A 25,885-nucleotide genomic window follows, 5' to 3' on the forward strand; every position below is an offset into this window, starting at 1 on the left:
TTGTGATCAGCAAAATTAGGTGAAATAAATTAAAATTGTTGCAATAGTAACTATTCTCATTTATTAAACCTGATGACAAGAAAAATATAGATTTATATATAGTAAAATAAATATATATTTTTTTAATACATATATTTTATATACATATATATACATATACACATTAGGGTTATAACATTTTCACTTTTATTTCAATTTTAAAATGGCAATCGCCCTACCTAATTAGAAATTGTGCAAATATGTTATACATAGCACTGTTTTACTTTGCCTTGACAAAAACCACCCCCAGGACACAGTGTACCAAAAACCAGTATATAGTTCACCTGTTGTGAACTTTGTTTGGTCAACTTAATTACTAAATGATGAAATGAATGGCTAACTTACTTACTTTCATTTTGTCTTATAAATTTTGTTTAAATTAAATTATCTATCACATATTTTTTTATTTTACTACCTAAAAGTTTGCACTAATTCAAATATATTTTCACGCACACTCATTAGCGCTAAGATATTTATTATTTTTTCTAAGAAGAGCAGGGAAGATGTTGAAAAAAATTCTGTTACTTGGAGAAAAAACTTGACAGCATACCAAAAGAGTGTAACAAAAAGTTTAAACAAAAAATTTTAGCAACAGTCACTGATCCACTTGACAGCTTAACTAGAATGCCTAAAGAAATAACAATTATCGAGAGGTTTCAATTTCTTGCTTAAAATGAAAAATCTTGAAATAGAAAATTTAAAATGGTAGCCAAAGAATTGAAAAAATAGTGAGAAATGTTAAATTTTCCATTCATAACAGTAAAGTCAATAGTGAGGAAGATTGAAGCATTGATTAATAAATATGATAAATTTTTAAAGCATTATAATAAATGTGCTCAAGTTAAATTTGCCAAATTGTTTGATATCACCAAAAGAGATGACATCTAGTTGGCCAATGAAGATAAACAATTTTATCAAATGCAGATGATATCACATGGAGATGTTGGTTATGCAACATCAGTACAAGTAAAAGTGCATCCATCAAAAGTTAGAACCAGAAGTTCCACAAGTAGTAATCTTTCTTTATTAAGCAAAAATTGTTGCATCTATCAACACCTTCAGAAACTTCTGACAATGATACTAACAACTGTGATTATACTGTTGGGCCTCCTGCTAAAGCAAGAAAAACTAAACCATAATCAACTACAAAAACTGCACTTCAACAAGTAAAACAGACTAATCTAAGTTCCTCTAATTCAGAAAAACATGCTAAGTGAAATTTATAAAAGACAGTTATAAAAAATTTGACAACAGTTTAAAGAAACACAAAAAAGCATACACCATTTTTAAGAAATATTGGAATAAAGGCAATATAGCGATTGAGACGCAAAGTAACATTTGTGCCAAACGAGCAATTAAAATTATGCGAGAAATATAGTGTAAAAGTGCTGAAAAAATAAATTAGAAGTTTATTTTATCAAACAAGTGATTGGTTTGTGTTACATTATTCAGCTACTATCACTGTATTGTGTTAAATATTATTATTTACTCATTAGTATAACTTTATTCAATTATACTAAATTGCAAAATAATATAAGGTTGTAAAAATGCTATAACCCTAATATACATATATATATATATATATATATATATATATATATATATATATATATATATATATATATATATATATATATATATACACACACACACACATATATATATATATATATATATATATATATATATATATATATATATATATATATATATATGTACATATATATATATATATATATATATATAAATATATATATATATAAATATATATATATATGTACATATATATATGTACATATATATATGTACATATATATATGTACATATATATATATATATATATATATATATATATATATATATATATATATATATATATATATATATATATATATATTGCACCGGACATTGGACATTGTCCAGCACTTGTCTGGTAAAAGACAACACCTATCACTCATTTTGACTGAACTATATCTTATGTGCATTTATTTTCTAATCATTTTAGTTGTTCCAAAATTATTAATAAATTCAGTATTGTATATAAACTTTATATTTTGAACTTTTTATTTTTATACAAAACAAAAATTGAAGTTGAGCACATGGTCACATTAATAAAATACATAATTTTTTTGAGTTAATTCATTTTTTAAAAGATGCCAAAGCAATACACTTTTTTGAATTAAGTAGCCTGGTTTTTATCATTTATATTAAAACGTTTAATATAAATAATAAAATTAATAACAGTTAGTTATTAATTTAAATTTATAGTTTAGTATTTATTTTATTTTTTTTCCGATGGTTTTTATAAATTTCAATCAAATATTTTAGCTTTTAAAACCCCTTTTAAATTTATTTTATAAAAATTTTAACACAATGGTTATTTTAATGCTAATAGAAACCAGTACTTTATTATTACACTATTAAATTTGAGTTGTAATGTTTGTTTCCACACTAAAATCTAGCTTTATTAAAAGTGTTTATAAAATTAATCCTAGAAAAAGTTTGAAAAGATTTATAAAAAAAACATATTTATTTAAATCTAATTACCTATAATGTTTTTTGATAATTTAAATAAAATGGGTTTATTGTGAATAGGGATGGCAATCCCGGGATCCCGGGATTACAGACAAATTCATGATCCCGAAATCCCGGGATTAGTCTCTAAAATTTCCCGGGATTTCGGGATTGTAATAAACAATAAATACAAAACAAAAATTGATTAAACTTAATTTATTTATTTAAAATGTCTAAATTTTCGCTATAAAATTTGTTGAGCTGCTTATTCTCCATGCAATGTTTTCCTTTTATTTTTTAAATTCTTAATGTTGGCGTGATTGTCACAAGTTCTTTAACATTAAAAGTTATCAAATACGGAAGGTATATTAAATAAACTTTATTTATTAATTCGAAGTATAATTGTTTTCACATAAGTTCATTTTGAATTATGAATAAAGATAATTAGTCAATAAATAGCTTAAAATATAACTTTTTTTTCTCAATAAGATAGAAATTAGCCTAATATCATGACTAACTACGCTGAACTCAACAGCACAAATCTCATATGGAAACATTTTTTAAAAGGAGCAGATGAAACAGCCTTATGCAAAGTAATTACATGCAAAAAAATATTAAAAATTGCTGGTGGTTCAACGAAAGGTCTTCATACCCATTTACTTTCCATACATAAAATTAAATTAACATCGCAGGAATCAAGTTTATCCACGACACCTTCAACTTCAAAAGAATTATTAGAACCGAAAAATAAAAAACCGAAAATCACAAGTTATTTTCCAACAACATAGAAAAAAGATGAATGCCTACCTGAAGTATTTGCCCGTATGGCAGCAAAAGATGGTATATCCTTTAATACAATTTGCAACTCTTCTGATATACGAGCTGGTTTAGTTGCACGAGGCTTTAAAAATGTCCCAAAATCACGAAACACTATTCGAAAAATGGTGTTAGACTACTATGAACAGGTTAAAAAACTAGTTATAAAGGAAATAATTGATCAAATATCAAGAGGCTTCAAGTTTTCCTTAACGCTTGATGAGTGGACTTCTTTTGGAAACTGCAGATACATGAATGTGAACGTACACGAGTTGAAAAGTTATTGGAATTTAGGTTTGATTCGCATTTTAGGATCTATGCCAGCAGAAAAGTGCGTTTCACTTCTAAACGAAAGACTCAACAATTTTAAAATAAAACTTGAGGACGATATCATTGGTATTACCACGGATGGTGCAAGCGTCATGAAGAAACTTGGAAAAATTATAGAAAGTGATCAACAACTATGCTTTGCCCACGCTCTACAGCTGGCAATAATATCAGTTCTTTATAAAAATGACCCCAATTACTTGGAAATCGATGAAATTTTAGATGATGAGCACACTACCTTTGCAAGTTTAGAGAACCACAGTGATGAAGAAAAAGATAATGATTGTATTAATGACTATGCTTCTGAAGAGGAAGATTGTATTCAAGATTCAAATAATTCATTTTTGTTTAATAAAACCTCTGAGGTTACTATTAAACACCAAGTTTTTGGACCTGTTATAACAAAGGTCAGGAAAATTGTAAAAATCTTTAAAAGGTCCCCAACCAAAAATGAAAATTATTTACAAAAGTACGTAAAAATTGAGTTTGGAAAGGTCATCCATTTGATTATGGATTGTAAAACCCGATGGAGCAGCTTATTGCTTATGCTTGAAAGATTTGACAAATTAAAATATTGTGTTAAAAAGGCATTTCTAGATTTAGAATTGGATTCCAAAATTGACGATTCAATTAAGATGGACGAAAATGAATATAAAATTGTATCTGATTTAGTAGCACTTTTGACTCCTGTTAAAGCCACTGTGGAAGCACTTTGTCGACGAGACGCAACTTTAATTACAGCTGACATTGCATTAGAGTTTATGTTGACCAAAATAAAACAACAAAAATCTGAAATCGGGAACAAACTGTATGCTGCTTTGAGTCACCGAATTAAAGAGAGGAGAACACCATTAAGTAGCTTAGTTTATTATCTTCATAATGGCCAGGTTACATCAACGAAAATCACAGATGTTTTTGTACCAAATACAAGTAATCAAAATAAAAAGATTATAGTAAGCATGATAAAGCGTTTTCATCCCGCAGATATAGCATCAGCAGCAGACAGCAGTTGTGATGTTCAGCTAAACCAGGTTTTAAGAAGCGACGAAGGTGATAAGAAAGTCAAAACAATTAGTGAACAATTAAACGAAGTTATGGAAAAAGGATTGATAGCTATACGAACAACACCTATAAGGGTAGAAAGTATAACTTCTAAGATTCAAAAAGAAATGTTTTTATTTGAAAGTGGTGGCACAAGAGGTGATCACCTTCAAAAAGTGTATAATTATATTCTATCTGTACTGCCAACAAGTGTAGAGTCTGAACGAGCATTCTCAGCCGCTGGGTTTTTATGCTCTGAAAATCGAACACGATTAAACGATGAAATGATGGACGCTTTGAGTTTTTTAAGGTGGAGCTTTCAAAACGAATTATAACTCTTATATATTAATGTATACTTATATTATTTTTAAACATTGTTATTTTGTGTTATCGTTTAAAGGTGTTATTTATAGTTTAAATTACTTTACTTCATCAGTTAAATTAATCATATAATAGTGTTTGATAATTAAAAGTTCTTTGCAGGCTTTATCTTCTATGATTGTAAGTTTTTCATTCAATCCCGGGATTTCCTGGAGACAAATTTGTAATCCCGAAATCCCGGGATTGAGAATTGCCGGGATTTTTGCCATCCCTAATTGTGAATATAATTAATTTGTTACTTTATTTAATAAAGTAAAAAGTAAACTTAATAATTTATGTATTTAATATATTTACATAGTAATTTATGTATTTAATAATTTTGTATTTTTATTATATATTTAATTATGTATTTAATAATTACATAATTTATGTATTTAATATATTTACATAATAATTTATGTATTTAATAATTTACATAGCATTTTGCATAGTATAGTAGTTTTTAAAAAACGTAATATAAATATATTTTCCTTTTCAAATTTTAGTTTTTTGAGCTTAGATTTCTTCTTTCTCTTTAAGATATTAATTTTTTTAGATAATTTATGTTACAAATTTTCTTTTTATTTTCAGCACATTTTGAAACACTAAGAGTTATCAAAACAAATTGTGTGGTCAAGTTGTAAAAACACAATATTTTATGCATGCTCAGGAATGGTGTTCAATCGTACTTCTTTAATTTTTATCAGACATGTCCATCAAAATTGAATCTTTATCAAACGAATTGTCCGGTACAAAAAAGTTTGTTATTTCGAGCCCTATATATATATATATATATATATATATATATATATATATATATATATATATATATATATATATATATATATATATATATATATATATATATATATATATATATATATATATATATATATATATATATACATATATATATATATATATATCTATATATATATATATATATATATATATATATATATATATATATATATATATATATATATATATATATATATATATATATATATATATATATATATATATATATATATATTAGTAAGACAAAAGACTTACACTTTTCTGTTTTCACTGATTGGATGAGCTAAAAAAGATTTTATTATTGTTATTAAAAAATAAATTATTTGTATGTATTTTACCATTTGTTAAATTGGTAAAAAAGCATATTTTATGTTTGAAAAGTGTAAAACTATAAATTCATAAACTTAAAATAAAAAATTTAAAATAAAAGAAACATAATAAATAAAAAAGTCAATAATAGCTTAAATGAAATAGTCAAGAATTTTAATTATATTTCAAGTTGTAGAGAACTTTGAGCTGTATTTAAAAAAATATAAATCATACATAAAAATTTTTTAGTTTTTAAGAAACTTCATTAAATTAAAAAATAATTTTATTTTATTCTACCCCTTGCATTTTGGAAGAATAAAAAATTCAAATCGCTTGGTAACTAAAAAAAAAACAACAAATAAGAGCAAATAAAAAAAAAACAATTTATAAAAAACTTTTTGTTGATGGCAATTTCTACACTTGGTTTGGTGTGTTATTGTTGTTTGACTTATTTGCTGCTCATCATTAAAGTAAAACTTATGTTTTTTTTAGTTTGCTTTGGTGCTTTGTACTGACAACTTCTTATAACTTTTTTTTTTTCAACATCTTCACTTCCAACAAGACTGCAAGCAACCACTATAAAAGTTAGAAGTTACTAGAAGAGAAAATATGAAGTTTAAAGAGCAAGATAACAATTTGCAGTTGACTTAAAAGATTGCAAATTATATGAATCAGGAAAACAAGATGAAGGGAGCGAATTGCAAAGAACTGATGTTCAAGGAAAAAAACTAGATAAAGAAAATTTTTTGGAGCACTTAGGAACAGTCACAGTAAAAGGATGAGACTTAATTCAATGATGAGTAACACGAGAATGAATTTTAGTAAATGGCACAAGAGACACTAGCTCTTTAAATCAGTGGCCATTATAGTATTTATAAAAAAGAAAAAGAGAAGCAACATTACGACGTCGTGATAATGGTTAGAGGTTGGCTACAAGAGCAGGTCCAACTATATTTTTTTTTTTTCATGTACAATCCATTTATGTAGCTTGTCTAAAAGAGAAAGGGCATCATTAGAAGATCTGCCCAAGATATGGCAACAGTATTCCACACGAGGACGGATTTAAGATTTATAGAAATAAAGGATAGAATCCTGAGTAAGAAAGTGGCAAACATGATAAAGAGATGCAACTTTAGCAGGTGCTAATTTTGCAACAGATTTGATATATGGTTTCCAAGAGAGATCGGAAGTAAGAGTTAATCCTACAAGACGAAGGGTAGATGACTCATTTAGTACATTACCATTCATAAATATAGGAAGATCCAAATTATTGCGATAATAATTAGCTGAAAAAATTGAGTTTTATCTGAGTTAAAGTTCACCAGCCACTGTTAGCCCCATGCTGTAGCAGAAGTGAGATCATTTTAGGCTCAAATACCCCCTCCAAGCAATCAAAGAGTGTTGGCTTTTTCGACAAGAATATATGGTAGTATCATCAAAAAACAATGCCACCTTAGATGTGAGAATTTCTGGGAGATTGTTAATGTAAATTAAAAAAGTATAGGGCAAAGGATAGAGCCTTCAGGAACCCCTGAAGGTACAGGATGTGGAGAAGAGTGTTGTCCATCAAGGACAACTTTTGTACTTCTCTTGAGTATTTTAGGTTTATTGAGACACTACTCTTCTAATTTTGGCACGCCTATTCTTTTTGCGTTTATGTGTTGTAGATAAAACATTTGTTGCAAAGCCACTGCAGGCATTCAGGATTGGGTAGCAATTGTTTTTCAACTTCTTTTTTAATTTCTATTTGAATTATCTGGAATACAATATTGAAGGTTAACTGCAAACAACTTATCAACATTGGGGTTGATTTTTAAGCTGATGCTATACGATGTATGCTGAAGTTAGATATTGTTGGAGAAGATTCGAAAGACAGTGGTTGAGATGTGTAGCTACTGGAGCTGATGGTAGTAGTACTGGCATAAATACCGATGATTAAGAGTATAAAGTGTCAAGTTAAAATAATAGTGTCTCAGATCTCCTAGCAACTTGCAATTTTGATTATTCATTTTATTGATGTCAAGCAGAAACAACCCAGTATTTTAAAGTCCAGTGACTATTTGCATTAATGTAAACTCTTAAGAGTTGAAAAGTTTTGCTTGCAATTGAAAACATTCTTTTGACAAAAGGCTGAATTTTCTCAGGGTTGTTAACAAAAATATCTACTGGCTGGGAAATGATTGACAAATGAGCACAAAACAAACCAACAAGATACTATTTTCAAAGGAAATAAGTACAACCCAGGGATGCAGAGTCCCAACATGACTTAAATCACTATTTTTTCATGGTCTTTGGTGTTCAGGAGCTCTAAAAATGTTAAGTGACTTGCATTAAAAAAAAATTATGAAATTTAATGATTTGGAACCTATTGTTTTTTAGCACGAAGTCCTGAAGTCCTTGCAGCCATTATACATAATTATATTAAAATTGATTGTTCCTCTAACCAAAAAGTCTTAATTTATTTTACAAAAGTAGTCCATAGACCTATTTACATTTTTGTATTGAAAACCAGAAAGAAATAATCATTTTGTGACCTTCAAATCTGGAGTACTTTTAAGGACTTCTCATCCCTGTTACAACCTGGTAGATAAGATATGTCACTTGTCCATCTATTACTGAAATATGGCCATCTATAATTGAATATCTATGGACAGGATAATATAAACTAAATTAATTGGTCAGTTCAGACTATTATAAATATGAGCAATCAATGTATTTTATTTAAAAACATTTTTTTATTCAAAATATTCACTCGTTCTATTATTAACACATATTTTCAATGGAAAATAATAAATTTGGTTTAAAAAAGAGATTTTTGACCGGGCTAAAAAGTTATACAAAGATAAGTTTAATAATAGTTCCATGAACTAAGTTCAATGATTGCGAATTTTACTTTCAAGAGTTTTATTTCTATTTTTCAGAAAAAACAAAAACATATTAGTATACACAAATCTTAACTACTCAGCGAAGTTAAGGAGAGATCTGAACAATTTGCATTTCTTAAAGAAAAATTTATGTTTTTAAACTTCAACTTTTTTGTGTTTTCTGCTACTACTCAGCGAAGTTAAGTGACTACTTAGCGAAGTTAAGGAGAGATCTGAACAATTTGCATTTCCTAAAGAAAAATTTATGTTTTTAAACTTCAACTTTTTGTGTTTTCCGCTTATTTTCGACTATTACTCTTATATATTTTTAAAAAGTAGAAAAAAAAGTTTAAAAAGTTTTAAATTTAAGCTTATATAACTTATTATTTTTTTATCTTTATTCAAGCAAAGTATCAAACAAAACAAAACTACCACTAAAATATATAAACGTGGCAAGGTGGCATCATAAAAAACAGTTGAAACAAATGCATTAAGTATTTACATTCCAAAAGTGTTTCTTTAATTCCAAAGTAAAAGGTCTCCTTGTTTACATCATTAAAATGTTTAATAAATAACTAAAAACCTCATATTTTTATAACATTTTCTGTAAAGAGTAAAAATGTTATCGAAGTTTTCACATTAGTTTTTGTTCATAGCAACTTCCATAATCTCTTTATAGTCCTTTGAATAAAAGTACAAAAAAAAAAAAAAACTTTTTAGCTTTTATATAACTTCTGCCCCATAGTATTAAGCTAAATCTTGAAATTTATAGATAATAAAATTACTGAATATTTGTAGACAAAATAAAACAATGAGCCTCGTGATTTAAAAAAAAAAAAAACCAATCAGAATCGCATACAAAATAAAACAGCATTTTTTTGAATACAAAAGTGCTTAAACACAATATTTTACTTCTGATCTCTCCTTAACTACACTGAGTGCTTATCAAAAAAAAAAAAATTATTTTTAATCAAAATTTTACGTTATTTTATTCATAAGAAAAATTCTCCACAACATGATTAAAAAATACTTGCAAAAATTTCATTATATCCTCTATTTAACTTATATGTATATATTTCAAGCGTATTATATGCAGCGTTATATGAAATCTGAATTACTAAAAAACTTATAAATTTATTTCACTTACATATAGAAGGTTCAAATTCTGTTGCAATTTTATGGTTACTTGCTGATGGGCTTAAACTAAAGTTTAAAGTAAAAACACAATAAATTAATATTACAAGTATATACAGAAATACTGAAAAGCCTAAAGTTACACTTGAGTAACAATTTATATCAAAGATAACAATGTTATATATCAATGTTATAATTAAAACAAAATTTATGCAATTTAAAATCTTAAAAACAAAATATACATTACTTAAAAACATTCTAAAAACAATTTGTTGCACATTTAAGGACAAGTTATGTTACAAATAAAAGAGTCAAAAAATGTTTCTTTTTTAATTTTTTTAACAAAAACTTTGAAATGCGATTTTGTTCAAATTTTTTACACTTAATCCCTTATATTTTATTATAAACTCAACAAATATAAAGAAAAAAAATTTTCAAGTAATTAAATAAATATGACTTTGAACAAATACATGAAAATCACCACACTAAACTATGTAACCTTACTGTCAAAAATATACTTAAAGAATATATCAAAAATCTATTTTAAATATTATATAAAAGAATTATTATATAGTAAATATATTAATCAAAACATAAATTTAACTGAAAAAAATAAATTTAAAAGTGATAAAAATAAACGTAACAAAATATACTATAAGACAATAACACGCCTCCTGCACTATAACTTTTATTGATTTTTTTTAAAATATTTTTTAAATATTCAAGCAAAGAATTTAGTTAAAACGTGTTACTATTTTTATGTCTTTAAATGTAGACATTCTGAAACTTAATACCTCTGTACCTTAAATGTAGACACTTTTTTAGGTGATTAAGTTCACACAATAATCTCACTAAAACTTTTATTATATATTTTTATTATTAATTTTTTCTAAATCAGATTCACCCTATCATTGCTCTTTTATTATTACAAGAAATCGATGGAAAAACCTATTGTCTAATGTTAAGGTTTTAAAACCTATTGTTAAGGTCAAAAAACCTATTGTCTAATGTTAAGGTTTTAAAACCTATTGTTAAGGTCAAAAAACCTATTGTCTAATGTTAAGGTTTTAAAACCTATTGTTAAGGTCAAAAAACTTATTGTCTAATGTTAAGGTTTTAAAACCTATTGTTAAGGTCAAAAGACCTATTGTCTAATGTTAAGGTCCATTACTCTTATACTACTAAATCTTACTTTATCTTAAACGTAAGGTTTTTAATAATAGTAAGTCAAACACTCCATTCCTTCATATATGAATCTGATCTTGTTACATAACACATAAAGTTGTAGTTTTTCTCATTCCAAATTTCATTTGTTATAAATCTCTCATTTGTTCTTGTACAAAATACTTGGGCTAATTCTTCTAATGATGCTCTTTTTTTTTTTAAACAATCTTCAAAAACAAATCGAAAATGTAGTTGGACCTGCTCTAGCTGCAAAGCTTAAGGTAGCCATCATAAGGTTGCGTCTCATACTCTTTTCTACCTGTCGAACAAAGTTGGTGCTCAAGCAAGCTATCATTTTTTGTTCAATCAACAAAAACACAATCTTGGTAACTTGTCATCCAAAAAAATTGCATTCTTTTAGTATAACTGTTTTTTCATGTTCTGAAAATTTTCATAAGTCAGGTTTTTTCTCTTTAACATTGATGTTTTGGAATTTTTGTCCATCTACATCTTTTCCTGACCTTACATCTATAATTTTCTTTGGAATGGGGATAGTTTAATTTGGTCATTTGTTTTTATAATTTTTTAAGAGGTATTTATTTTCGTGCCTAAATGTAGGCACGAAAATAAATACCTCTTAAAAAATTATAAAAACAAATGACCAAATTAAACTATCCCCATTCCAAAGAAAATTATTTAATAATTACTCTCTGTAACTTCCCGTTAACAAAAAAAATATAGTAATTAAAATTTTTTTATAATAATTTATAACTTCCTGTAAAATATTTTTTTCTATAAATTGAATTTTTTTTGAGATTTAGTAACTCTTCCTGATGATCCAGCAATGGTGAAACTTAAAGTAGAAGATAAAAGTTAGATAAGTGTTTTTTACTAATTTATTTTTGCTCTGTTCTTTAAGAACATTGAGCACTCTATTTGTAAAATACACTAACATAATTTACATATATATATATATATATATATATATATATATATATATATATATATATATATATATATATATATATATATAAATATATATATATATATATATATATATATATATATATATATATATATATATATATATATACATACATACATATATGTATATATATATATATATATATATATATATATATATATATATATATATATATATATATATATATATATATATATATATATATATATATATATATATATATATATATATATATATATATATATATATACTTTTTAGACAGTTACTTTACAAAATTGTTTGAAAAATTTCAACTTAGAATTACTAAAAAGAAATAAAAATAAAAAGTTTAAAACCTGATCTGAAAGAAATTTTTAAATTTATGAAACTTATTTAGAAAGCTTTAGTTATTAAGATTTAGTAGAAAGAAAAAGAAAAAAGTCAAAAAAGTATAAAAAACTTGTTTTTTTCAGTTCCTAAAATACAAAACTTTATCTTAACAACTGATCTTAACCGTCAATATTAACAAACAAAATTTTTTTATTTATGTAGAATGATTTCCAAAAATCTCAACACATACTAGAAATTGCAAACTAATGTTTTTTATTTTAATAACAACAAATTAATACAAAACTTTATTATACACATTCACAACTTAATTAAATTTCAAATTATTACTTTTTGAACTATATAGAACAGTTAATCTATGCTTTATTACAGTTTATATTGTTATTGTATGATGTAACTGTAAATTATTAATTATTTTTAAAACAAAAAAACTATTATTTTAAAAACCTTTTTTATATTATCTTTTATCACCATTAATTAAAATAACACATTTTTTCTTCTCCTTTTTATTATTCATGAATATTAAGATAATTGTGAAATAATTTGATACTAACTACTTCTCCATCTTCATTTAATGCTAATATTTATGACCATGCTTTGATACATTGGTACATTATAACTTTACTATGATGCTACTTTCTAAGCAGTTGATATATAATAACAACAAATTTTTAAAAAAGTGTTTACCTTTTTTCAGATATTGAAGCTTGTTGGGCTGTATTATAAGCTGACCTCCTACAATAATATAAAAGATAATCACTAAAAAATGTTTATTTTATAGATATATAGTATTTATATTAAATAGTAGATATAAAGTTTGTACAAATATATTTTATGTAAACAATGTTCAAGTTAAAATAAAGGGCTTAGTGCTAAAAGTACTTAAGTCACAAAATAAATGTTTTGAGAAAATCAACTTTGATCAGCCATTTTAAATCCTTATTGATTCTACAAAGGCCTAAGGCTTAGTGTTAAATGTATCTTAAGTCACAAAACCTGTAAAAATAAATCTACTTTGATCAGAGATATAACACCTCAAAATAAGGATTTAAAATGACCAAATGTTAAGATTTATTTTTTAGGTTAAATATATATTATATTAAATGTTAAAGATTTAAGAATTCAATAAGGATTTATTTTAAAATTTTTTTTGTGACATGAGTACTTTTAGCGTTAAGCCTTTCAAATATTGTTGAACATTAAACAATTTTTTTAAACTATTTCTTGGATTTATTTATTGTATTTTTATTTTTTCTCAATTTAAAAAGCAAAAAACAAGATTGAAGTTCAAAAAAGTCTAGAGTCAAAAAGTTAATGGAGTTCAAGTCTTATTAACAATAATGTTAAAAATAAGTTTCAGGTCAGGTCAGGTTCAGGATCATTATGATCACCTTGTTACTGGTAACATGTAATCCATTAAGACCTGCCCCAAGTTTTGCTGCCTTTTAGGATTGGCTTATTTAGGCAAAGGCTAGGAAAAGTAAACTCTGATTTAAAATACCCTTGCCTTCTGGTTCTTGATAGAGTAATGGTTAAAGATGGTGTCTTAATAAAAATACTCATCTAGGACAGATCCTAACTGCATCCAGGTACTGCTTTGTAGAAGGCCTCCCAGACAAAGACTTTAGGGGTAACCAGAATAATTTTGTTGACCAGCCTTGCAACCCTTCTTCAACTATTTATCTGGCATAGATATAACCCTATAACATGTTTACTTCTTAGGATGATGATTTCTTGAATTTACTCATAGATTTTTGCTTGTGTCTCCTTAATTGTGGTTATGCAACTTTAATGAAAGTAGAACTCTAAAACTCAGTTGAATAGTTCTAAAGCCAGCTAGTAGTAAGGTTTCCCAAATTCTCTGAGAGGCTGATTTCATTTTACAACTGTAAAGTATCAGAGTATCAAAAGTGCCATGATGTGCATTCTTCAGGCCACATAAGCAGATTTTTCCAAGCTAGTATTTGGTCCTAGGCTAGTCATATCCAGCTGAGTTGTTATGAATCATTGGTTAATTAATTGCATAGCTCATTGCATGGGGTGCCATGCACTTAAAACATGAGTGAATTACTTAAATGTTAAACATAAAACACCATCACAACCATATATTTGTTTCAATCTATCTTTTACAAATATTTATATAATAATTCAAATTCAACTCACCAAACTCTAATGAGACTAATTTAAATTTAGCTGTTTAGTTCACAAAGACTCAAATAGCAACATACTAGTTATGGCCTGGCATATATCTACGCATCAATTCACTAATCTGCTTTGAAATCAGGTTTGAATCCACTGACTATTCCTTTACGTGCTCCCATTTGGCACCTCTTCAGCACTGTTTGCTGTGCTATTTTAGATGCAATTACTAAGTGAATTGACCAAGCCAATTTCTCTTTACCTCTACCACCACTGTTAGAGGCAAAAAATTGAGAAGTTTATAACTTCTGTACTTCTCAATCTCTTAGTCACGTAGTTAAACTTATGACTCTTTTTCCAGACATTTTACCTTGTGTATTATCTTTTTCAAGCTCTAATGTCCCCTTTAAGCGATGAGAGAGTGTTGGCAATGATCGGTAGTATCATCAGAGAAATGTTAAAATGGTAGTATCATCAGAGAACAATGCCACCTTGGATGTGAGAATAGAAGATAGTTAATGTAAATTAAAAAGAGCATAGGACCAAGTATAGAAGCTTGAGGAACCCCTGAAGTTACAGGATATAAGGAGTGCTGTCCATCAAGGACAACTTGTATACTACAATTGGTAAGGAAGGATTCAATAATCTTACGGATGGTTCAATTAGAGTTAAATTCACTCCTTCATATCTTATCTCTGACTTTAGCTTTTGTTAAGTTTTTCATTGGAAAAGTTTCTGATTGGGAGTTGGAAGAGTTTTATAAATGCCTATACCATTTGACTTTTATTACCTCACAATAATTTCATTAGTGCTGTTTAGATTTCATAATGCTGTAAGTATTAGTTTTTTGTTGATGATATATATTTTCTCTATTAATTAATTAACATTTTTTTGACACTATTGAGAAAATAAAGGTTGGATCAAACCATGTTTTATACACCATTGATCCCCCATCTGCAACAAGTAGTCATGTATAAATAATTTCAAAAATGAGCTATAAACCGTTGAACAAAATAAACAATAATTTATAAAGAAAAGTTTTCACAGCATTAAATAATATGACATAAAATTTATTTATGTTTATTAAAATTTATAAAATTTATTTATATTTATTAAAATTATTTATATTTATTAATATAATAAAAATTTATTTATATTTATTAATTTAAATAATATGACATAAAATTTATTTATAAAATTATGACAAAAAAGAATGTTGCAAAAAATACAGAGTCAGCATAAATAAGGAAACTTTAATGTAAATATTTCAGGAACCATAGGAGTTGGAGATTCCAACATTCAGACCATCTAAAATTTTATAAATCCTTAACATATATAAAAACTAGAAAAATCCAAAACATGGGGTAACATGGGCCTGCAAATTTGACATGGAATGAGCCATTTAAATTACAAAATTTTTTAACTTTTTGAAAGTTGAAAAAAATAAATATTTAAAATATCAGACACATGATAAGTAATGATAATTACATATGATAAGTAATGATAATTACTTAAATGATAAGTAAAACAGGATAACAGCAAAATGCTTTTAACCCTATAACATGCCAAAGTTAAGATTAAAAAATTACATTCTCTATTACAACAAAATATATGTGTTTAGGATTATTTCAAGCTGTTAACTTTTTTTCATTTATTTTACCATAAATTGCTAACAAGTAACAGTACAATCTGCTTCATGTCCTGCTGCCTTGTAGGATATGCCTTTTTAGGCAAAGGCTAGATGTATTTTTAATACATTGTTTTCAGTTCAGGAGTCAAATGCTTTAAGTTCAGCTGCCTCATCTTGTGACCTTAGTGTTGATGGTTATCTTCCTTTAATTCGTAAAGACTCCAATAGTTACACTATTGGCCTGGGCATTTACATTTTTAAGAATTCACCCATTTGTCTAGAAACAAGGTTTAAATCCACAGACTATTCATTTATGTGCTTTCATTTAGCACCACTTCACTTTATCTCCTTTCTCTTTGATCTATATCGCTCTCCTTCATCTCAAGACAGCACTCTTTTTGATGTTATTTCTGATCATATTGACCAAGCCCTCTCTTTGTCCATCAGCAAATATTGTTGTTGTTGGTGACTTTAATGCTCATCACAATGAATGGCTTGGCTCTAGTGTCAGTGACTCTGCAGGAATTAAAGTCCACAACTTTTGCCTTTCTCAATCCCTAACTGAAATAGTTTTAAAACTTAGTATTTAAACTTTTTAATTTGAACCATTAGAAAAAAAATGTTAAACCATATTTAAAAAATTATTTTATAAACCAAATAATACATAGAATAAAAATAAACTAAATATATATTACTTAGTATAATATTTTTCTATATATTATTTAGTAAATCAACTTTAGTCAATTTAAACCAAACAATATATAGAAAAATAATATACTAAACATATATTAATTAGTATATTATTTTTCGATAAATTATTTGTTTAATCAACTTTAATCAATTCAAACCATAAAGTATATAGAAAATAATATACTAACTTTAGTCATTTTTTTTTTTAGTCATTTTCAGTACACAGAAAAAAATCAAACATTTATTTTTCAAAAAAGTGGAAATTTGAAATTTATAAACAGAAAATGCTTTAAAGAAGTAGGAGATATATAAAATTTTGATAAGAGATAATATGCGGCAGTGGTGCAGTGGTAGAGCGCTCATTCATAAGCGAGAGGTTCTAAGTCCCCACCACGTCCCTGGTAGTACGATGCTCAACTTAATTCTCCGCACAGTGGCCTTGTTTGTCAAAGTTTGTGTTTTGGAGTTATAGAATTGAGAGAGGGTTATAACCATCAATAAAGTAGCCCCTCTTCTGTAGTGGCCTTTTGGCCTTCGGGAGGTGAATTTAAATTAAAAACAACAACAACAAAAAAAAACAACTGAAACCAAGGAGATTTTTTCCTAATTAAATTTTTTCCTAACTAAAAAGTTAATTGACTAATTTTAGTCAACTAAAAAGTTAGTATTAATATTAGTCATCTAAAAAATTAGTCGACTAAAACTCTCATCATATATTTATATTTAAAAATTCTAAAAGGTTTGAACTATTATATATCATGAAATCAATTCTTGAAAAATTAATGGTTTTAAATACTATAAAATCATAAAATTTAAGAATTCTCTATAAAATAATAAATAGAAACCTCCAGTTTTTAAATTCCTTGTTTAAGTTTGTGAATGAAAGATTCCAAGAAATGCTACCTCCATCAAACTTTTGCAAAGCTGTGTGATCTCCAACTGTAGCTGGTTTTTGAACAGGTTCAATTAATTCAGTGCTGGTGTTGTCTTATAAAATGTTTGAATAAAATCTCAATTAATTTTAAAATGTAATAAAAGCAACTTGTCGTAATCATAAAATTTTTTTAAACTTACCATTTAAAGCATCTACTTGCAAATCTGCTAACAGACCACAAGAGTTTTTCTGAAAATAAAACAAGTTTCAATTTTAAACTATTGGGCAGTGGTTCCAGTTTCTATTTTAAAATCAAAAACACTAATAAACTTTTTATTAGTACTTGTAATTGAATAATTATGGGATGAATTTGTGAAAAAAAAGTTTTAAGAAATTTTGAAACTTTAATTCTTATTATTAAAAATAGAACGAACGAATGAATAAACGATAGATCAGAGTAAATGGTGTACGAATGAATGAACGATAGATAGTAGTAAATGGTAGAGTAAATGTGAATGAACGATAGATCAGAGTAAATGGCGTACGAAAGCAAACAATAGAAATGGTGAAGAAAATAATGATGACAGAAATACAATAAATAACAAGCGATAACAAAGCAAATAATAAATGGTATAGAAATAAATGATGAATCGCACTGGGCAAATAAAGATACAAACTAGCTTCATATCTTTATTTATTCATTATTATTAAATAATGAATAAAACATTAAAATCTGCTACATAAGGTTATAACTATTGTTTAATAATGCTCATGGTAATACTCAAGAAACTAAAACTAAAGTCTAATTGAACTATATTTATTAAACCATGAAGACAGATGTACTGTACCAGATGATCTATTACTAGACTAGATGTGTTAGTGATGTGTGACCACTATAAATGAGTATTAATAAATAGTAAGCGACTGGAGCTGATATTTGACCATAGCTGAATTTAATAAAATATAGCTGGGGCTGGGGAAGAAGCCGGGTTTGTGATCAGGGTTGCATAAATATATACATCCTAAAGTATATTTTATTTATTTATAGTTTATGTTATATTTTTATATATATGCAAATATATGGATATATAAACATCATTATGGTCAACATGATCATCATGATCATCATTACCATCATCATCATTATCATGATCATCATCTGATCATCTTCTCTTTTGGCAAATACTACACCATAGTATTTGCCGAAAGAGAAGATGATCATGTTTATATAAACCTTAGTATTTATACTAAGGTTTATATAAACATGTAAGGATATTGTATGCCAGTATCTAAATAAATAGCAAACATTATACGTTTATATCAATAATATGTATGTATAAAGTGCATCTTGGAAGCTTTTATTCCTTCTGGAATAAAAGTTTGAAAGCTTTTATTCCTTCTCTTCAATTTTAAGTCAAGCCTCATTCTACTCCACATTTTTCACCATCTTCAGCAGTTGCTTTATTAAACTTTAATCATTTTTTAAATCTTTTTTTACAAGAACATCTCTCTTAAGGAACAAATGTCCTTTTCTTATTCCAAGAAGCCAATGTAAAAAGGTCCTGTCTGATTTTAAGCTCTGTTATTCTCAGTTTACCAAATCTTGTATCTTATCTCAGTTGTTAGGTTCAAGAGACTTTTGGTTAGTCTTCATCAGTGTTGTTAACTAAAGTAAGTCTAATACTTAATCTCTAATTCATGGGTCTGATCTTTTTACTTCTCTCCAGAATAAAACAGAGTTATTTGCAAAGAAATCTTACTATAATTTGACTCTTGAATCTATAGGCCATACTCTTCCTGCCAGTTAAACAAATTAGCCCATTGTTAAACATTCAAATCACTCTGGCTACCAGTGCTCAAGTTAATTCTCAATTAAAAACTTCTATAGCTTGTGCTCCAGACAAGATTTCCATCATAGTCTTAAAAAAGTGTTCTCCAGAACTCTCTTCAATTTTTGCTAAATTTTTAAAAAGTGCTAAATAAATGGTTCCAATTTTTCAAAACTCTAGAAAATACTTTGACCTCTCCAACTATCATACAAATAGTCTTCACTCTGTTATTAGTTTCTTTATATAAAGGTTTTGAGATGAAATTATTTCTTTTTAACTGCAGTATTAAAGTTATTCTTGAAAGCCTACACTCTTCTTTATTTCAAGTAACTTTAAGGGTACCACAAGGTTCTATCTTTGTTCCTGTATTGTTTCTTATCTACAATATCAATCTTCATGAAAATTTTACATGTAAAGCGGCTCTATTTGCTAACAACTCAACTTTATACTCTTGTCTTGACAAAAAATCTTCACTTTTCAATTGCCTAGAACAAGCAGCCAATTTTTAATCTGAACTTTCCTCTGTAATAACCGAAGGCTTGCAGTGGCTTATGGATTTAAATTCTGGACTTAAAATCTGCAATTTTTCTTAGACAATAAAACTCATTTGTTTACTGCAAAAAAATATTGCAATAATATTTGCATTCCTATATTTTTTCAGACAAAGTCTAGAAGCACATTGTAAATATAATTAGACCTGCTTTATTTACCAAGCTTAAACCACTTTCCCATTATTGTAAGGTTGCATTTCATTCTTTTTTTTACAAATACTATAATGGTCAATGCTCAAACAAGATATCTCTATTACGATAAACCAAAACTCATTCTTGCTTGGCTTCTTATTCAACAAGTTGCATCCTTTTACTGTATCTGTCTGTTCATGCTATAAAAACTTTTATTAATCCAGTGTTTTTCCTTGCACATTAAAAAAACCTTATAACTCTTACCTATCTTTATGTTTTCCTTTTTTATACAACCTACAACTACAAAACTTTAGTTAACCGCCTCCTAGTATTTTAACTTATTCTCTATTTAAAGTAACTCATAACTTAATAGTGGTTGCTTGCAATCTTGTTGGAAGTAAGTTAGAGTTTAAAAATATATAAATATATGTCAGTATTTAATAAATAGTAAATGTAAGCATAAAATTATAATATATAAAGTATTATAAATTTTTTTTTAACCCTGGCTAAATGTTATAATTTTGCTGGGGTCAGAGCTGGGTTTGCAAAACGTCTCATTTTTAGCCGGGGCCCCATTTACTTGCTATCAATAAACTAGTTATAACTTTTCACATTTTCTCATTTTTTCTCATTTTCTACCCATTTTTATTATTTTTTATTAAAAGTGTTTTTGTTATAACAAAAAAAAAAAAAAATACAACAATACTATAATGAGTTTTCATTATCTTGCTTTAAAATATTACTTTTAGAACACTATTAAAAACCTTATATATAAAAGTACAAAAATTTTTACAATATTTTAAACATTAAATATTTTATTTTAAGGCGCTAATCCTAGCAAAACAAAATTGATAAAATTCATACGGAACTTGTGATTTGTGAAGTCTTTTGTTGACTGTTAAACTCTCTTCTCCTTGCCTTTAAAACAAAGAAAAGATTTAAAAAAATACTTTAGAAGAAATTATAACTTGACTTTGACATGTTTAATCTTGAAACTTACTTGCAATTCTTGAAGCCAAAACATCATGGCATTTCTGTTTTCTGCTTGCAAATGGTATGTTCTGTCATTTGAGCTGTAAAATTAAAATAACTGATATATGTCAAAAACAACAACTGATATATATAAATATTTTAAACATATTATACATTTTGATAAACATACATTATTAACCATTTTGATGTTTAATATCTATAGTTCCACCCTTGTGTAGTTTAAACAGGTTTCCATAATGGCATTTTCTTGTTTAAATATGACATGATGGTATAACTTTATTAAGTTTTAAACAAATACTCATTTTTTATAACCAGATGCCCTTTCATTATTCTTTGTTTTTTTCCAAAAGAATAAAGAATAATGGAAAAATTGATTGCTGCTCCAACCCAAACCCAATTTGATGTAGAGACTTCTTTACATGTCCTACTTAGATTGTCAGGTAAATATATATATATTATTTAAAATCATTAAAATAAAAACCATTATAAAAATAGAAATTTGCGTTGCAACGAGATCAAACATCAGTTTTCATATCAAACGGTAATTTATTTAACTGTTATCAAAATGCAATAGTAAAAAATATTTTCTATGTTTACATGCCAAAACCATTTCACAATTTTTATTTAACAAGGGTTCTTGGTTGTATGTCAAAATAAAATAAAATAATATTTCTCATTTATGCAAAGATCTTTTTGAAGAAAGTATTGTTTATAATATATAATATATATATATATATATATATATATATATATATATATATATATATATATATTATAAACAATACTTTTATTTAAGCATTGATTTTCTAAAGGACACAAAGTTTTTTTATACAGTTGTAGTTTCTAATATTATCAGTATTTTTATTGCGCATTTTATTTTATAAACCGACAAAGAGCTTTATTATATCAAAATCTCTCTCTCTATATATAAATATATATCTATATCTATATCTATATATACATATATATATACATATATATATATATATATATATATATATATATATATATATATATATATATATATATATATATATATATATATATATATATATATATCTGACAATGTAATGCTGGTAACGCAGGCAATGCTGACTCACTACTTTGTAGTTTGAGCACTTTGGCATGACAAAATTTTAAATTTCTTTTAATTTGCTTTAAATCAACTTTCTTGTTTTATTGCTTGATTTTTTCTTGTTTGATTTGGTCCCATAAAATCAGAACATTACTGATTAGTTCTAAAGGACAAAACAATACTGTCTAATGTTGGTTATATATATAACATGGCGAACTATGCGAGCTGCTTCTCTAAACAGTTTCTTATGAGAGCTTTTGGTTTTTGCATGAGGTATTTGTTCATACTTAAATTACAAATAATTGCTTATTAAATACAAAATTTGGTTTCACATTTATTACAAGCATATATTTATAACGTTAATGTTACTTAGTACTAAAAAATCATCTGTAGAGGCTAAGAATTACTACAAAACGTGATGATTTGAGTAGGAAAAGACTTTTAATGAAAAAATTCTTCAATGCTATCAGCAGAAATTAAGAAACAGTTACCATCTTATGTAAGTGAAAGTACATTCATAGACTTTTTTCTGAGTTTAAATTACCTTGCCAAGTTGCAGCCGAAAAACTGTTATTAAATGACAAGCTGTGTGCAAATAGAATAGCATTTTGAAAAAATTACAAGAACTAGACTTCTAGACAGTGGAGTAAAGTGCTATTCAGCAATGAAACTATGATTATGCCATTTGGTGCCTGGCATCATTATGTTTGTCAACCTGTTGGAAAACAATACGATCCTTGTTGCACAACTCCTACTGTGAAGCACTGCATAAAGTTGATGGTTTGGGGATGTTTTTCTGCTTTTGGATGTGGTGCACTATATTTTGTGCCTCAAGGCACAACTGTAAATGCAGCCAAATATCTGGAAATATTGGAAAGCAAGGTTTGCAATACAATGCAAATACATCAATATAACACAATCCTAGCATGCCATACAACAATGATATATATATATATATATATATATATATATATATATATATATATATATATATATATATATATATATATATATATATATATATATATATATATATATATATATATATGTATATATGTACCTGACAATCATGTAGGGTGTTCCAAATAACAATTCTTTTTGAAAATGTCTGCTGATACCCCCAAAATGCGTTTTATGTAATAAATTAATAATACATTCAAAAAATTTTTGAATAAAATTTTTTTTCGAGGTCACTCAAGACCCTTAAACATCAGATGGGTCCCTAATATTTTGAAAAAATAGTTCTTTAAAAACATATCATGTTGGGTCTCAAAAAAAGTAAAATTTCATAAAACATCCCAAAACAATAATCATTTTATATAAAGATTACTAGTGTAAACTTTATGGCTTAAAAACGATTTTTTAAGAAAAAATAAAAAAGTAAATATTTTCATAGCATTTTTAAATAAACTTTTTTAATTTGTGCTTTTATTTTTTATTACTTTTTAGATTTTTTATTTTTTTTTATTATTTTTTATGTTTTATCAATATATATATATATATATATATATATATATATATATATATATATATATATATATATATATATATATATATAGATATATATATATACATATATTGATAAAAAATTACTTTTTTATGGTACTTTGAGTTTCATGCTTCAACGCTGGTTTGTCAAAAAAAAGATCAAGGTGCTGGAATAACCTGGGTATTCACCAGACTTTAATCCAATAGAAAACTTGTGGATAATTATAAGCAGAGAGTGAAACAAAATGTACCACACACAATGCAAGATTTAGTCAACTGGATTACGGGAGTTTGGTGTAATGAGATTACCAAAGAACCAGCCAAATTTATGTCGAAACGTATGATATTGGTGCTTAAAAACAAAGAACATTTAACTAAATATTATTTTATAGATTTTTGTATTTTTGTAAACTCTGTGTATAAATAAAAATTGGCTTTTTTATGTTTTTGGTATATCTTTTAAGCTGGTCAAAGTATATTGGTAACGACTGTAGAACACAGGCATTTTAAGAATTATTACAACAATTAAAAAATCCACAATAAAAGTGAGTAATATGTTAAAGTAATTAATATACAAAATATATAATTTATTACATGAAATAAAAATTATTATGCAATAGTAGTAGTAAATTTAGAGTATAATTTTTTTTTTGCAACAACCGTGCCTTTTACTACATTAAATGATAGTATTTCACATTTCTGGAAAGTTTTAAGTCATTTCCATTTTCAGTTAACTTATAATAGATTAAAGAGTGTTGAATGTCATGACTGTCACTTTTGTGGAATTGCCCATATATAAATATATATATATATATATATATATATATATATATATATATATATATATATATATATATATATGCTGAAATTAATACATGCTTTTTACTACTATCAGTTTCATACTATTTGCAATTATCAGGTAAAATAAAATTTTTTTCCTGTTAAATATATTTATGTACAGAAAATACAATGTTACATAAGATTATTTTGTTACATTTACATGGAACATAGTAAATAATACTAGATTGTTCCACTTGATTTAATCTTTGATTTTTATTTTTAAATAATTGTTTATGATTTACCAACTTTTTTTCAAAAACACACTCTGACAAACCAATGCATGCTTAACTGACTGTGTTTGATGAAGATGTTGTGCATTTGTAAATTATATTTGTCATTTGACAATTTTGGTTTAACTGGCAGATTTTGCTTTATAAACCAAAAATTACAACCCAAAAAATCAGGCAAACCTAATTAGAAAAAGAAAATGAAATTTGGTTTAATTCCACTGTACAACAAAAGCATCTCCACCAAAATTAAAAATATTGTTTTTAAATTAAACAATCAATAGATAATATATATGTTTAGAGAGTAAAGTTGCATAATGGTATAACTATTATTTGTGAGAATTTTTAATGTCTTCAATTGCAAAATAAATAAAAAAATTTTCTAAAATATAAAGTCAAAAGTCAAACTTTAAAACATTCTTTATTTTATAATATTAAAAATTTATATTTTACACAAAAAATAACTAAAATAAACTTAACATGAATCACCTTATTTGAAAAAGAGATTTCTCGTCAGCAGAATATGAAAATGTGCAAATTGAGATATCAATACAGCTGTAGATTTTAAAGTTTTGTAATGAAATAAAATAACTGAAAATAATTACTAAAAACAACAAATTAAAAAATAAAAACAATAAAAACAAATGAAACTTAATAACTGAAATTTGTGAACCTACCCAAGAGGTTCCGAGTCCTGGGGTTTCCTATAATAATACAACATACATCGTCTGTTATC

The 25,885-nt window shown here is 26.2% G+C and overlaps 1 protein-coding gene across 1 annotated transcript in view; it reads right to left on the minus strand.

The window, feature by feature from the left end:
* The window catches only part of LOC100215728 (TBC1 domain family member 2B), an 84,807-nt gene that overhangs the window by 43,517 nt on the left and 15,405 nt on the right, over positions 1-25,885 (minus strand). Inside the window, exons 4-12 of the mRNA XM_065795374.1 lie at positions 25,827-25,885; positions 25,639-25,704; positions 21,527-21,599; positions 21,391-21,444; positions 18,215-18,263; positions 17,986-18,127; positions 13,369-13,416; positions 10,219-10,274; positions 6,154-6,181 (exon numbers count right to left, since the gene is read on the minus strand). The exon at positions 25,827-25,885 is cut by the window's right edge and continues 10 nt beyond it. Of these exons, the coding sequence (XP_065651446.1) occupies positions 6,154-6,181; positions 10,219-10,274; positions 13,369-13,416; positions 17,986-18,127; positions 18,215-18,263; positions 21,391-21,444; positions 21,527-21,599; positions 25,639-25,704; positions 25,827-25,885 (575 nt within the window). The remainder of the gene's footprint in view (positions 1-6,153; positions 6,182-10,218; positions 10,275-13,368; positions 13,417-17,985; positions 18,128-18,214; positions 18,264-21,390; positions 21,445-21,526; positions 21,600-25,638; positions 25,705-25,826) is intronic.

This window comes from Hydra vulgaris, chromosome 04 (genome assembly GCF_038396675.1).
Source record: "Hydra vulgaris chromosome 04, alternate assembly HydraT2T_AEP".
NCBI classification, from domain to species: domain Eukaryota; kingdom Metazoa; phylum Cnidaria; class Hydrozoa; order Anthoathecata; family Hydridae; genus Hydra; species Hydra vulgaris.